Genomic DNA, 14,828 nt, shown 5'->3' with positions numbered 1-14,828 from the left:
CTGAAGTGATTTTAAAAACACACAACAGAAATCTACTAACACAAAATCTCCCTCAAGAAATAAATTTTAAAAGTCATTTCCATTCCTTAAAATTATTTGAACTCCTTTTAGTCCAGCAAGGAACAGAAAGCCCAGTAGTCAGCTACAAAAGTTCTTAAGCACAGTAGAGACAAATAGCTATCAGATTAATGCAAGTGTTTTTAGTCCTTGCTCTGCCATTCTCAAGCGAAGGACTGTTTGTGTCATATAATCAAAAGTCAGTTAAAATTTTACACTTTCTATGTAAAGAAGTTTCTGGGTCTCAGCTGTCCCCACGACCTCGAAGACCGACGCCTCCCTAACCACACTGAACTGCAAAGAGCAAGGAGGCAGGCGGGGCCTCATCGGATGTAAGATGGCGGCCGAGAGACGCTCTGGGCGGCTGCGGCTGCACTCGGTAGCCGGAAGTCCTCCGTCTCTAGCCAGTAGGAAGCGGAAGTAAAGGGCGGTCGGCGGCAGAGCTCTATCTTTGCAGGGCCGGCTTGCGAGAGGAGCCACGGGAAAGGCGCGTGTAGGCCGCTCACTGGCGCAGCTGCTGCCGCCCCGCCGCTGCGCCGCCCCGCCGCTGCGCCGCCCCGCCCCGGCGTTGTCGCAGGTGCAGTCGTGGACGAAGCGCGGCCCCGGCATGGACTGGAAAGGGTCTGCGGGCGGCGCGTGTGCTGCCGCTGCGCGGCCGGTGACAGGTACCCCTGGGGGGGGCGTGGGGAGTTCTCGCGGGGGGAGAGAGGGTCTGGGGAGCGAGGCCACCTTGTGTCCCGGTCACCTTGAGCTTCCGTTTCTTCCCTGACTCAGTTTCCCCTCCTGTATCCCAGCCCTCCCCTTCTTTGCGAGTCCCCCGAGTTGTCCCTCGGTGTCCTCTGGGCACATACCGTCTCTGCGAGGGTGGTCGCGGGCTCTGTTTAGCCGTTTTGAACCTTCATTGAAGAGCTTCGAGACCCGTGTGCCCAAGTGCAGACGGAGGTGGGGGAAGTGCCCTAACGTGAATTTCGTCCAAGCCTGACCCCAAGTAGGCTGAGAACCAGCAGTTTGCAGGACTCCGGTTGGAGAACGAATGGATCTTTTTATAGATTTCTTTTTTCCCTACAATGAATTCGGGTGATGAATATTGGTTCCGTTTTCATTTAATACGAGGATCTGGTGGCTGAAAATTGGATGATCCGGTTTCACTTTTAGTGTGGGACCTGCCAGAAGAGAAAGATCTGCGTACATCGCCAATCGGTTATGGGTGGGAGCTCTTCGTGTTCCTTGGCCAGAATCTCTAGATCGTTTTGCATTTCTTGCCCGATTTGAGAACTAGCATATTTTGTTCATTCAAAGTCCTGGGGTCTTATGCCTTACTGTGTTACACTGTATTGGAAACATTGATTCATCGTGTACTTGGCCAGCCAACTTTACTGTGTGATGTTTGAAGACATTTTAAATAGCTATATGACAAGAACACAAAGTTTGGGTTGATTGTAGCCTTTCCATTTGACTTCCTTTTGTTAAACTTAGCTGAAACTCATTTTTATTGAAGGAAATAAACGTTGCTTTATACAGTAGTAGGGCATCTTCACAGTGCATATTTAACTTGAGGAGAATAAATTGAACTATGGAGAAAATACCATTAGACTTTTTCTCCAGTTACTTGCGATCATTTTCATATTACATGTATAGTATCTAATTTTAACCTGAAATTGCATGTATGTGGTTCACAGCAAATGGGTTTTGCTAACAGGTATAAGTGTATATTAAGTTTAAATTTTTCAGAAGTAAATTTATTTCTCAAGAAGAGTACTTCCTGGTATTTTTCCTTGCTGTTATCATATATGTTGAAACTCGGATGGCTACTTATTAACTTGCACCCTGCAAGGTTTTTTTGAGTTTGTAAGCTATTTTCTTCAGTTTAAAAATGGAAAAAGAAAAAGTTGATGATGATTTATAATTTTATGCCTCTTCTGTTTTCCAAAAGTGAAAAACATTTGCCATAATATAATTTTGATTAATATTTTTGATAAATGAGCAAGAGATAGTGTCTTTAAACTAAAGAAACCGGGCCACACACTAGATCTTACTAGATGAATCTTTTGGGCGTAGAACCTTTTAAAGACTGTTTTTAATTTATCCATCATGCTGGAAGCGTGATGCCTATAGTCATGCAGTGCCATGCTGCAGATTCTGACAGCTGTTATTTCACAGCTTGTAAGGGTTGCTTTTAAGGTCAGAGGGTCAGAGTGATACGGGATCTCGTAGAATGAAGCCATCTTCAAACAAAAGGCCACTCAGTGACGTTCTTATTTCTACTTCTCTGGACAACCTTTTCCTCTGGTGTTACCTGTGGTATCAAGGATGTGGGGTAAGGGAAAGCTCTTTAGTGTGTAGCTTTCCTCTTTTTCCCATGTCTACTGATGCTGTACTGTGCCCCAGAAACTCTCTGTCTCCTTAAAGCAGGGCAGGGGGATCTCTGGGTGAGTCATGGTGCGTAGAGTTTTCATTTTCACCCTTCTTGAGTCTTAGGCTTTTTGTAGCGCCTTCACTCCTGGTGCCACATCCCTTTCTTCCAGTGGCTTTCATTCATCCTTTGATGAACAAAGTCTGTGTTTATTTTATTGTGAGTGCCTCCTGTGTTCCAGGCATTATGCTAGGCATGTGACTGACGGACAAAACTCCCTGGGCTTGAGGAGCTCGCATTCAGTCCCCAGAGCCAGCCCAAGTATGGATCTGTTCAGGCTGGTGCCTTGGTTTGGTTTGCTCCCAACTTCAGGCTCACACCCTTGGTTTCAAGTTGAAGCTGTACCTCTCTCAGCCACCTGGGTCCCAAGGACTCTGCCCCTAGAAAATCTTTGGACTTGCCTTGGGTCTTGTAATAAAGTCCTTTGCTCATTCTGGGTCTGCACAATATGAATTCTTACCCCTTCTTAAAGCCAGAGGACCAGGGCAGAGAGCATGGTATTGTGGAACTTTTGAAAACAGGCAGATGTGGGTTCCAAACATTGCGATTTATTAGTCCGGCAAGTTACTTAGCCTCTCCGAGCTGCCATTTTCTTATTTTTCAAGTAGGGATGATAGTGTTTCACGCATCATGCAGCGTATTTATGGACTACCTGCTGTTTGCCAGGCCCTGCGCTGTTGGCTCTGGTGGACAAAGTGGACGAGGCTGCCCCCCTCGGGAGCTGCAGTCTCCTGGGGCCTTGTGTGAAAGGGCTGGGTAACGAGTTTGCAGAGTGCTTGGCAGTGGCGCTGTCCAGAGTGATTTGCCTGGAGTAATTGCTCTGTAAGTGCGGGTGTTTCCTGGGGCCTTCGGTCCCTCCCTGTCCCCTCCCCACTCTGTGCATGCCCTCGGCCTGGCAGTACTGTGCAGAGGCATCTAATTTCTCATCTGGAATCACCGCTGTTGGGGGATTACACGTCTAGGTCCCTTCAGGAAAAATGGTGAACATAGCTGTAGCATTAATACTGCTTGAACATAGCTCATATGCGCTGTCTCCGCTTTAGAAACTTAGTGACTTTGGCGGAGGATTTTGTTGATTTTTTTTTCCTAGCCACAGAGGATATATTTCCAAAGCATATTTTTGAGGCCTTGTAATAACGATGAGTTATTATTCTGTAATTTAGAAGACAGTTTCTAGTTTCTCTTCCTTACATATTTTAACTGGAGCAGTTAGTTCTGGTGTAGTACTTGACACTTTACAAAGTGACTTTCACGTTGCCTTCTCAATTCGCTCGTGGGCATGTTGCGGCAGGTACTGTTATTCCTATTTGAGAGAGTGGGAGACTAAGGGCGAGGGAGTTATCAGGTAAGGTGCCTGTGGTGAAACTGCCAGTGAGTAGCAAACTCAGGAATTGATCACAGGTGCCTGACTCTAAAGGCTTTCTCGTCTTGCTAACCCGTGTTTGTTCTATCATGAGGCGCAAGTTTCTGAGGCTAGAGTGTCGGAGAGAGTTGAGTGAACTGAAATTGTATGTAAAAGTTTGGGTCCTTGCTTTCTCCTCTGCGGGAAATGTCAGTAACTTTTGCTACATTCCGAGAGGGGCCTGCATCGACTTGGACTTCTCCTCCCCCGCCCCCAAGCCAGGAATCAGGGCCAGCAGGTTTCATTGTCAGAGGTCTAGTTTGCTTAGTCCTAGTCTTTATCGATGTTGATTTTTTTAAAATGTTTATTTATAAATAGGATGTTCATATTAATTTTTTTTTGTTTCCAAAGAAGCTGGCAGTGCCTGAACTTCAGACTCTTTTAAAAGCAACTTTTCTATTTGGTAGAATTCATTTCTCTTCGGACCATTGTTCTTTAGAGATATTGTGTGTCATATGAAGCAAGATGTTGGCACAAATGATAAAGCTTTTTGTAAAAGGAAGATACTGACGGGTTGCTCCAGTATGTGGGCTGTCTCTCCCCAACAGTGTGTATTATAACTGGCGTCGAGGAATTGGGGTGAGCTTTACCAGACCTTAACGCTCAGAAGCGCAAGTTTGGGTTAGTGTTTCCCACACATTCTTGTCCCCTTTGGGTTCCCATTCAAATGGGTGGGACTTGGAGGCTGACTGTTTGTATCACAGTGGAAGTCTGATTAGGTTGTGTTAGGCAGACTTCCAGGGGTGAAAACACAGATCAAAGAAGCCTGCAGCCGGAGACCTTTTGTGAAATGATGTGGACCCCAAGGCTCTCGGCATGCTTGCTGAGGCTGCTGCTGGGGATTTAGGAGGCCCTGCTGGTTCACCAGTGACCCCAACTTTCTTATTTTACAGATGGGGATCTATTGGGCTCTTACATTTCCTCGTTCCAGAACCTGTATTTGATGTTACACTCGCGACCCACCCTGTTAGCTTCCTAAGGCTGCCATAACGAAGTACCACAAACTGGGTGGCTTAGAGCAGCACTTTATTGTCTCACGAATTTTGGGAGGCTAGAAGTTCTAAATTAAGGTGTCACGGGACCACGCTCCTTCTGAAATCTGTAGAGGAGGATCTTTCTTTCCCTCTTCCAGCGTCTGGTAGCCCTGGGTGTTCGTGGCTTGCAGTGTAATTCCAGTGTCTGCCCCCGTTTTTACTGGGCATTCTCCCTGTGTCTCTTCATGTAGTCTTCCCTCTGCATGCCTGTCTCTCTGCCCACATTCCCCCCCCCCGCCCCGCCCCTTTCTTTTAATAACACCAGTCATTGGACCAGGGCCTACCCTGATGCCCTCATTTTAACATGATTACCTCTGTAAAGACCGTATTTCCAAACAAGTTCACATTCTGAGGTACTGGGGTGGGGTAGGACTTCACTCTGTCTTTCTGGGGGAATACAGTTCAACCTGTAACACCTTTCATTTGTGTTTTCACCTGTCTAAGCTTTATTTACTCTCCTGCTTCATAAAGTATGATTGTGTGCAACCTGCTGGGCCACCAGCTGACTTTTATATCTCTGTATGGTATAGGCACCCAGGAGATGAAGTGCAGCCTTTGTAGGAGAGAGTGTAATGAACGACACACCTTTAGTTGTGTCTAAAGGTCTGCTGAACTATCTAGATAGTAGGTGCTGTTATATTTCGGAAGCATTTTTATTTCTGTGATAGTCATGTTATTTTTTATCTCTAATTATTAAGATTCAGGTTTAAACATTGCCTTGTAGCGAAACTTTTTTTTTTTTTTCCCTTTTTAGGGGTTTGCCGTAAAATGGGCCTTCTGACTGTACTCGCTGGACTATGGCTGTTTTCCTCAGCAAAGGCAGATTCAAAAGCCATTACAACCTCTCTTACAACAAAATGGTTTTCCACTCCGTTGTTGTTAGAAACCAGGTAAGAAGACATTTTTTTTCTTTCACGTGTTTGAGTGAAAATGTAGGCTCTGCTAGTGAATATTCAGGAGCTTTTTAGGGCGTGAGATTCTCATCACATGCATTTAGTAAGAGCTTCTTTCAGTGTGCACTGTGCTTGTGCGCTGTTCACAGGCTGTTAGGACACAGACTCTATCTGTCAGCAGGCTAGGACTGAATTGATGATAGAGATCTTTAGGGATTTCTTTAGACAAATATATTGAATTGGTTAAATTATTATGTTATCGTCCAGGAAAAGTGTAAATGTGGTACTAAAGGAAGAGAGAGTTCTACTTAAAAGAAATTTTCTATTTATTTGAAGAAGGTGTTAAGAGGTGTTTAATAAAAGGAAGAGAAGAGAGCTTGGCAAGGTGGGGGAAGAGGACATGACCCTCCCAAGAACTTGGAAGGAGACCCCAACATAAGAGAGTGCAGGGGGAAGCTAAGAAAGTGGCCACATTTTATCCGATTGTAGCATCTCCAAAATCAGGATGCATTTAATCAAATCAATGTTATCTTAAAATTGGTGGCATCTTTCACTCAGTGTTTCATAAAACAATGATATGTCTTAAAATTGACAGTGTCTTTGGGCAGCATTTCGTCCTGCTATTCCTGAAACATACTGGACCCCAGTCTCCTACCCCATCTCTACCTTAGTGCTCCTCTGCTGGGACTGTACCATCTGGGGCTACAGGAAACTCTAGAAGATGATTCGTGCCTGTCTGCCTGATCCCCTACATAGCCATTTCTATCCCGCTTTGTTCCTAGGGTCTTGGTGCAGAAAATGAGTTTCAAAGGCCTAGGCCTTGAAGGGATTTAGAGCATAGCAAATATGCAGTAAATCACATCAGGCTTCCCACTGTTATCTCTCAAGCTAGAAGAGATTCCCTGGTCTGGGGAGTACAGAAGAAAATAAAAGTTGAAGGAAACTTGACAACAGCTCAAGTGAACCCTAAGAAGGAGTTAGTAGGTGGATCGTAGAAACCACACATGTTTTTAGGAAAAAAAGAAAACATACATCTCAGTTTCTCAATAAAGAAGATCTCCCAGGGACTTCCCTGGCAATCCAGTGGTTAAGACTCTGTGCCTTCGATGCAGGGGGTGCTGGTTTGATCCCTAGTCAGGGAACTAAGATCCCGCATGCCATGTAGTGCGGCCAAAAAAAAAAGATCTCCCAAACTTGGAAAAAAGAATTGACAGTGTCTTAAAATTGATAAAATGCAATATAGTCAATGATTTCTTGGGAGATTTTAACCCAAGTGTACGTTTTATTTAGTGTTTGTAATATAAATATAACCAGATACCTCTCTTTTAGTCAGTTTTTTGTTTATAGAGGGAAACTTATTTTTATTGTATCTCAAATAACATATAGCTAGGACCTGTAGAGAATCTTTCCAAAGCATACATTTAGGTAGGTGAGCCATGAGCATTTGGTAACTTTCAGAATTTGATATAGCTGGAAATTTGAACTGTTGTGTTATATCAGTTACCTTTGTGGTCTAATTTTATCTTCTGACATCTTCCCCTTGATCCCTAGGAAGATGTGAATGAAGAGTCTGTTGTGTTGGTAGTGTATACGGATAGTTGTGCCTTCTAAGGCAAAGCCTCCTCTGGTACAGGATTGAGGAGAGGCCAGTGGGAACGTGGGACGCGTAGGAGCCCGTTTTGACTTGCTGAGGAGCCTCCCCGACTTTCTGCTGAACAGACTTTCTCCCATCACTTGTCTGTGCCTCCCTTTCCTCAGCAATAAAATGGCAAACCCCCTCCCCCTGCAAAACTCCAACAACCCCGTCTCACCCCCAGAAACCCCCAAACTCCACTGCATGTATTTCATAGTGATGTCACAATAACTAATTTGATAAATAGGTCGAGCCCCTCAAATGTCCGCGCTTTGTTAGATCTTGGTGGTTGTAACAGTGAAGTGTCTGAAGGTCATGTGAGGTCCTGGACTGCCTGAGCCAGGACTCTTGTAGCTGAACATTTTTTCTTCCTTTCTGCTAATCTTATTTTGGATGATTTATCTGGTGTCAACCTAAGTCATTGAGATTTACTATCACTTTCTAAATAATTTTGTGCAACTAACCGTAACGGATGTTTTACGATATTCTGCTTAACATTCTTCACTGGATTACATCCCTTTACTCTCACTTAGACTAACAGATTTCTTGGTGTTTGTATATTGTCTTAGAAGAGTCTTATGGCATATACTTATGGACTTTTGAGAAAGTATGCTAAAATTGTCAGCCTTAGTTGATCAGTTTTTTTTCAGTTTCTTTGATCTCTGTGAAGTGAGTACTGTAAACTGTTTCCTTCGCTGCAACTTACCCATAACAAACATAGCGCCTTTTCATGATATCCTGGCCATTTGCCATTTTGGTTCATTATTTTTACTTCTCTTCTGTGGCTATTTGCGAACAGTTTGCCAAGGAAATGGGACGTGTAGGCAACTCAAAAACACTACTGTGCTTTTTTGAAACTACTCTATATTCACCTCCAGAGCTAGCTGAGGCCACTCTCCTTCCCTCCTGGGTCCATGGCAGACATTGATGGTGGGTCACAGCACTGTCCATTGGGGGGAGGGTGAAGGGCCAGAATCTTTTTCCACACATCGAGGCATGTAGCTAATACAGACATTTTGTATTTTTTGCTTCTGGCCCTTAGGGACTAAAACTATTCTTGTGTGTATTTTTATTTTTAAAATTTTTAATAAATTTATTTATTTATTTGACTGTTGGCTGTGTTGGGTCTTTGTTGTTGCGCGTGGGCTTTCTCTAGTTGTGGCGAGCGGGGGCTACTCTTCATTGCGGTGCGTGGGCTTCTTATCGTGGTGGCTTCTCGTTGTGGAGCACGGGCTCTAGGCGCACGGGCTTCAGTAGTTGTGGCTCGCGGGCTCAGTAGTTGTGGCTCACGGGCTCAGTAGTTGTGGCTTGTGGGCTGTAGAGCACAGGCTCAGTAGTTGTGGCACATGGGCTTAGTTGCTCTGCGGCATGTGGGATCTTCCCAGACTAGGGATCGAACCCTTGTCCCCTGCATCGGCAGGTAGATTCTTAACCACTGCGCCACCAGGGTAGTCCCTTGTGTGTATTTTTAAGTTGGACCTGATGCTAATGAAGGGTTTGTAGCTTTCTGGTTGTCCATGAAGTGATATATATTTAATTGAAGTAGAGCTCTGAGTATGTTTTGAGCAGCTGTAGTTACTAAAAGAAATATTGTGTAAGTAAAGTTTATCATTAAAGTTGAAACAATCATTTATTGAGTGCTTATACAATTATTTATTGAGATATTATAATGGCCTGGGAATGTAGCATGATAGATTTGAGTGATTGAGATTGGAATGTAAATTCCAGATTTTTGATTTACTAACTCTGTGCCCTTAAGAAAGTTAACAAGTTTATAAGTGGAGAGAATGCTATATATATATATATAAAATGTGCTCTCCCTCTACCTGTCACCCGGTTTTAGTGATTGTCAACTCAAGTCCAGTAACCGTCACCACCACCACCCTCCTACCTTCTCCCGCTAGAATATTTTAAAGCAAATCCCAGACATCGTATAATGTCATCTGGAAAACTATCAATATTTTACTCAGTGGAAGTTTTATCGATATTTTACTCAGGTATCAGAAGCTAAAAAACAATTTAAAACAAAAAGCAAACAAACTTAAGCATACTATAAACAAACGGCAGCGTTCCTTTTAATAATACCTTGTATTGTTCCTGTCTTCCGTGGATTACTTCAGTGGATCTGGTAATTAATTTTCTTAAGGCTGTTTGACACTTAGACGTTGTAAGACTTATTTATGCAGTGGGGTGAAAAAGAATGTACGTTTAAGAAGTTTTCCTGTAATTATATGAAAAGTATATATTTATGTGCATATGGCCTCTGTAGGAATCTAAGCTAAGATTCACTTTGTATTCTTACAAAGAATACAAAGCATTTACTTGCATATCATAATCTATCTGTTTTACTACCTGTTTTCTTAGACTATAAGCTGTTACAAGGTTGGTATGATGTCTATGTCAGTTACTTGAAAGCCTAGAAAATGCCACACTCAAGGGGGCACTAAATAATTTAATACATTATGATGATGGGTATTTTCAGAAACCTATTTTTAGAGAAGCTGTGCATTACCAGGAAATGTTTCTTATGTTGCCATATTTCTGTGTCTAGCTGTGGAGTAGAGTGAGAGTTGTACAGCCCAGTGTTGACAAGTAATGGGAAAGTCTTCCTTTGGCTAGGTAAGCTGATATCCAGATCTGTAGTTTGCTTTCAGACAGGGAAAGACCGCCACTACATTGGTATGCCTTGGAGGAGAAGATTACCGATTTACATGAATCATTCAATTAGTACATGCATTTTCTTTTAAGGGATTTTAGGCTCTTGACTGCAGGGAAATGTAGAATAGCCATTTTATTTTAGGTCAGTACAGTAGTGTAAAGTCAAGGAAAAAGTTAAGATGGCATTAAGTTCTAAGACCTGATTTTATTAAATCAGTGCTAACTTTAAACTAATATTTGGTGATTTTGAAAATTTGGATTTGTGGATGTAAAAAGATTACGACATGCTGCCTTTAGTCTCCTAGAAATTTTTCTAGGGTTCATGTTTTCCTTGGGAGAAACTTAGGCGAAAACATATTTTTTTGTTCTTTGCAAGGTATTTCAGAAAATGAGTGAGCAGAACTAGTACTAGAATTATCAATTTCCTAATTCTGCTTCTACTACTGACAGCATTTTCACAAATGAGATTTCATAACCTTTCTTTATATTGGGACTTCCCTGTTGTTACAACATTTCTATTATTTTAGGTTTCTTTAGGGATACCTATTAAGCTATTAAGTGAATAAACTACTAAGCTAATTGTTAATAGCTAATAAGCTAGTAAGACTTGCTTATCATTAGAAAATATATGTTATACATGTTCGTGTATAATATATATTATCAAATAAAAGCCAAGCTTTGGACATTTGGTAACTTAAAAATCTATTTTTACTCTCCTTAGTAATATAGCTTATATTAGAAGATTTCATTAAGTTGTTTTATTTCTGATATTTCCCCCTTTTCTCTCAGTGAGTTTTTAGCAGAAGACAGTCAAGAGAAATTTTGGAATTTTGTAGAAGCCAGTCAAAATATTGGATCATCAGATCATCACGGTAAAATTGAAGCAAATGCTTCTTTGACTTCGGTGTCTGGGAATATATTAGAAAAATTGATCTCTTTCAGAGTATGTGTGGCATGGCAGTTAATGGAATACATTTTTATCTTTAATGACTAGAGTTGTGATGGTAGCCAGCAGAGTCAACACAAACTAGTAATTATTTTTGAAAAAGTTTATAACTTTGGTGATAAGAGCTACCTTTGGTTTTTTTTGTTTCTGCCCTTGTTTTTGTTCTTTTGTGTTCTTTTATTGAAAGTGCTACATGAATATTTTGTGGGAGTCAAATTCTTTTAAAATCATTTAGCATTTACTTAATAACCATCAGATTTGATTCACTTTCTTTTGTTATGAACTAATTATACAACTGATCTATTATCTGTTAAGTTTGTTATCATTAAGTTAGTGCCATCCAGAATGTTTTCCATTATGCATGCCAGCCACACACAACTGGAGTGTCAAGGTGTCAAATTAATGACAAGGTAAACTGTATCACTTGTTTACAGTTTCTGATGAGCTTTCACAAACATTTTCCAATTCAATATAAGCTACATAGAGTATGAATATTAATAGTCAAAGATGCTGATACATGAGTAGTTAAAACCTTGAGTATTACATTGACAGGCGTAAGTCCTTGTTGAAGAGAAAATGTGTAAAAATTATGTGACTGCTGTTAATATTTGACTAATTGATTTTTAACTTTATGATATTTAAAAATTAATACATATTTAAAAAGTCAAGTCTGAATCTTTTTTCATGATTTAAGTGCATAAAAGTTTTGAACAAGCTTTGGTTACATAATTTGTAAGCTTTAGTTACATAATTTGTAAGCTTTAGTTACAAGCTTTACATAATTTGGAGTCAGCTAGAGTTGTTTGAGTTATCAAAAAATCATTTTAGTTTATGACTTCATAAAACAAATTTATCAAAGTAAGTTTTGTAATGAATTTTGAATTCTGACGTTTAAAATGAAATTTCTTCAATATAAATGCTGATGTGTTCCTGGTTAAAATTAGGGGAGTATGAATTCTTGGAAGTGACCATAAAAGTACGTTAAACATTTTATTTGAAATACTAGTCATAGTCCCGCCACCCAAAGATAGTCACCGTTAACATTCTGGCAACATTTTAAGATATTTCTTTCTGATCTCTTTTTCTACTTAGAAGGTGCTAATGCCATATAGAACCTTTTACATTTTGCTTCTTTTTTTGCTGTACACGGGCCTCTCACCGCTGTGGCCTCTCCCGTTGTGGAGCACAGGCTCCGGACACGCAGGCTCAGCGGCCATGGCTCACGGGCCCAGCCGCTCCGCGGCATGTGGGATCCTCCTGGACCGGGGGACGAACCCATGTCCCCTGCAGGCATCGGCAGGCGAACTCCCAACGACTGCGCCACCAGGGAAGCCCCATTTTGCTTTTTTAAATGTGAAATATTTTTCTTAAATTTCTTTTTGGAATAGATAATAGTGGTTTAAAAGTCAAAGCTATACAAAAGGCTATACACAGAAAAATCTTATTCCTCCTGTTTCTCTTGGCTTTTTATAGCCATTTAAATTAATTTGTTTAGTCTTCAGTGTTTTTTTATTTTTTACAATAAATACATAAGTATGTATTCCTATTTCTTATTCTTTCTAAGAGTAAGAAAAAATTGCGTACTATATACATTGTTTTGTACCTTGTGCTTTTCGTTTAATATATCCTGGGGATTTTTTCATACTGGTACATGCGTTTTTTTTCCCCTCAGATAATGTGTTCCAATTGTTTTAATGCTTCTCCCCAAACTACAGTTTCATTAGTATTCTTTAATATCTTGTACTTCCTCATCACACTGCTCCATCTTGTTGGGTTATTTGAATAGATAACATATGCAGACACTGTGGTTACATAGTTTCGGGCTTTGGGGCCCCAAAGGCTCTTTGGGAGGGGCAGTTAGTAAGTAGGTAAATGAGTAAATGATGTGCTAAGTGAAAGAGGTAAGCGAAGAAATATTATGGGAGCAAAGAAGAGATGAACTTGGTCCAGTGAGGCATGGGGTAGGGATAGGCGGTGCCTCCCTGGAATAGGTGCTCTCACAGCTGAATTCTTCCTGAGGAAGAAAGTAGGAGTTAGTCATCCAGGTAAGTGGGAGAATTGCAGTCTAGGGAGAGGGAATAGTCTGAACAAAGGGAAGAAAAGTCCAATTGCATGGTGTACTTCAAGGAATTCTAAGCATTTGACAGCAGTTCAGGACAGTATAATGGTAACATTTTGCAATCAGTATGCTTTTGTAACGCATAGCTTTATACTTTATGAACTATCTTATTTGGATACCTCTAGTCATATAGAATTATTTTGGTTAATGTTCTTCCTGACAGGTACTGATTATTCCTATTATCATGCAATATTGGAAGTTGCATTTCAGTTTCTGTCACGACTACAGCAGAATCTGTTGAAATTTTGTCTGTCTCTTCACTCCTACTCAGCGACAATTCAAGCCTTCCAGCAGGTGAGTTCAGTGCTTACACGTGACAGTATTCTTTAGTGGTTGCATATCTTGATCGGCTGTATTGCAGTTGTCCTGGCATAGTATTACAGAACTATACCTTTTCTACCTGAAATTGTCTAGGATTTACAATTTGTTTATAAATAATAAGCAAAATTGATGATGTTAAATCTTCAAATAACATATTATAAAAAATATAATTTGCACTTATTTTCATTTAAGGAAAAATAAAATATCTACACAAAAAACTGCCTACCAGACTTTATTTATACAGCACAGGTGAAGAGAGAGGCGATACAGTTTTTGCTAAACCAGTTAACCCTGAGTGTGATCATAGCCTGTAGATCTAAAAGCGGTTCACGGGAAATACAGCAGATAGGAAATGTGAAACAATATCACAGGAATACAGTCAGGAAAAGCTAGGATGAGGAAAGCTTTTTAGTAAAATAATCTGATTTTGTCAACAAGTAAGTTAAAAGGAAAAGAAAAGAGGGAAGGAGGAGCTTCAAGAGAGACTTTAAAAAGGTGTCAACTGGGGCTTCCCTGGTGGCCCAGTGGTTGAGAATCTGCCTGCCAATGCAGGGGACACGGCTCGAGCTCTGGTCTGGGAAGATCCCACATGCTCTGGAGCAACTGGGCCCGTGAGCCACAACTACTGAGCCTGCGCGTCTGGAGCCCGTGCTCCGCAACAAGAGAGGCCGCGACAGTGAGAGGCCCACGCACTACAATGAAGAGTGGCCCCCGCTTGCCGCAACTAGAGAAAGCCCTCGCACAGAAACGAAGACCCAACACAGCCAGAAATAAATAAATAAATAAATTTTAAAAGGTGTCAACTTAATTCAACGTGTGGATCTTGTTGGATTTTTAAAAAAAATTTATTTATTTTTATTTTTGGCTGTGTTGGGTCTTTGTTGCTGCGCGCGGGTCCTTCCCCAGTTGTGGTGAGCAGGGGCTACTCTTCGTTGCGGTGCGCGGTCCTCTCGTTGGGTGGCTTCTCTTGTTGCAGAGCACGGGCTCTAGGTGCGTGGGCCTCAGCAGCTGTGGCACTTGGGCTCAGCAGTTGTGGTTTGCAGGCTCTAGAGCATAGGCTCAGCAGTTGTGGTGTGCAGGCCCAGTTGCTCCGCGGCATGTGGGATCCTCCTGGACCAGGGCTCGAACCCGTGTCCCCTGCATTGGCAGGCGGATTCTAAACCACTGCGCCACCAGGGAAGCCCCTTATTGGATTTTGAGTTGAACAAACTCGTAAAAAATAGCAAGAGAATCAAAGGTGTGTATGCTGATTGTATGTTTGGTATAAAAGAATTGTTAATTTTAAAACCTTTTTTTAAATTCTGAAATAAAAACAGCATAGAAAATGACTCACAAGAAATATATAGTATAAA

General features: G+C 41.4%; 1 protein-coding gene across 2 annotated transcripts in view; it reads left to right on the top strand.

Moving 5' to 3' along the window:
- The first annotated feature begins 504 nt into the window (after nucleotides 1-504).
- UGGT1 (UDP-glucose glycoprotein glucosyltransferase 1) overlaps nucleotides 505-14,828 on the top strand; it is a 120,919-nt gene continuing 106,595 nt past the window's right edge. For both annotated transcript variants that reach the window (XM_027082492.1, XM_027082491.1), the window contains exons 1-4: nucleotides 505-722; nucleotides 5,661-5,796; nucleotides 10,880-10,962; nucleotides 13,319-13,449. In XM_027082492.1, coding sequence (XP_026938293.1) covers nucleotides 665-722; nucleotides 5,661-5,796; nucleotides 10,880-10,962; nucleotides 13,319-13,449 — 408 coding nt within the window. In that variant the 5' untranslated portion in view covers nucleotides 505-664. The remainder of the gene's footprint in view (nucleotides 723-5,660; nucleotides 5,797-10,879; nucleotides 10,963-13,318; nucleotides 13,450-14,828) is intronic.

This window comes from Aethalodelphis obliquidens, unplaced genomic scaffold, assembly GCF_003676395.1.
Source record: "Aethalodelphis obliquidens isolate GAN/ISIS:26980383/991018 unplaced genomic scaffold, ASM367639v1 scaffold47, whole genome shotgun sequence".
Classification (NCBI taxonomy): Eukaryota; Metazoa; Chordata; class Mammalia; order Artiodactyla; family Delphinidae; genus Aethalodelphis; species Aethalodelphis obliquidens.
Note: the sequence above shows the minus strand (reverse complement) of the source record. Positions and strands in the feature narration are given on the sequence as shown.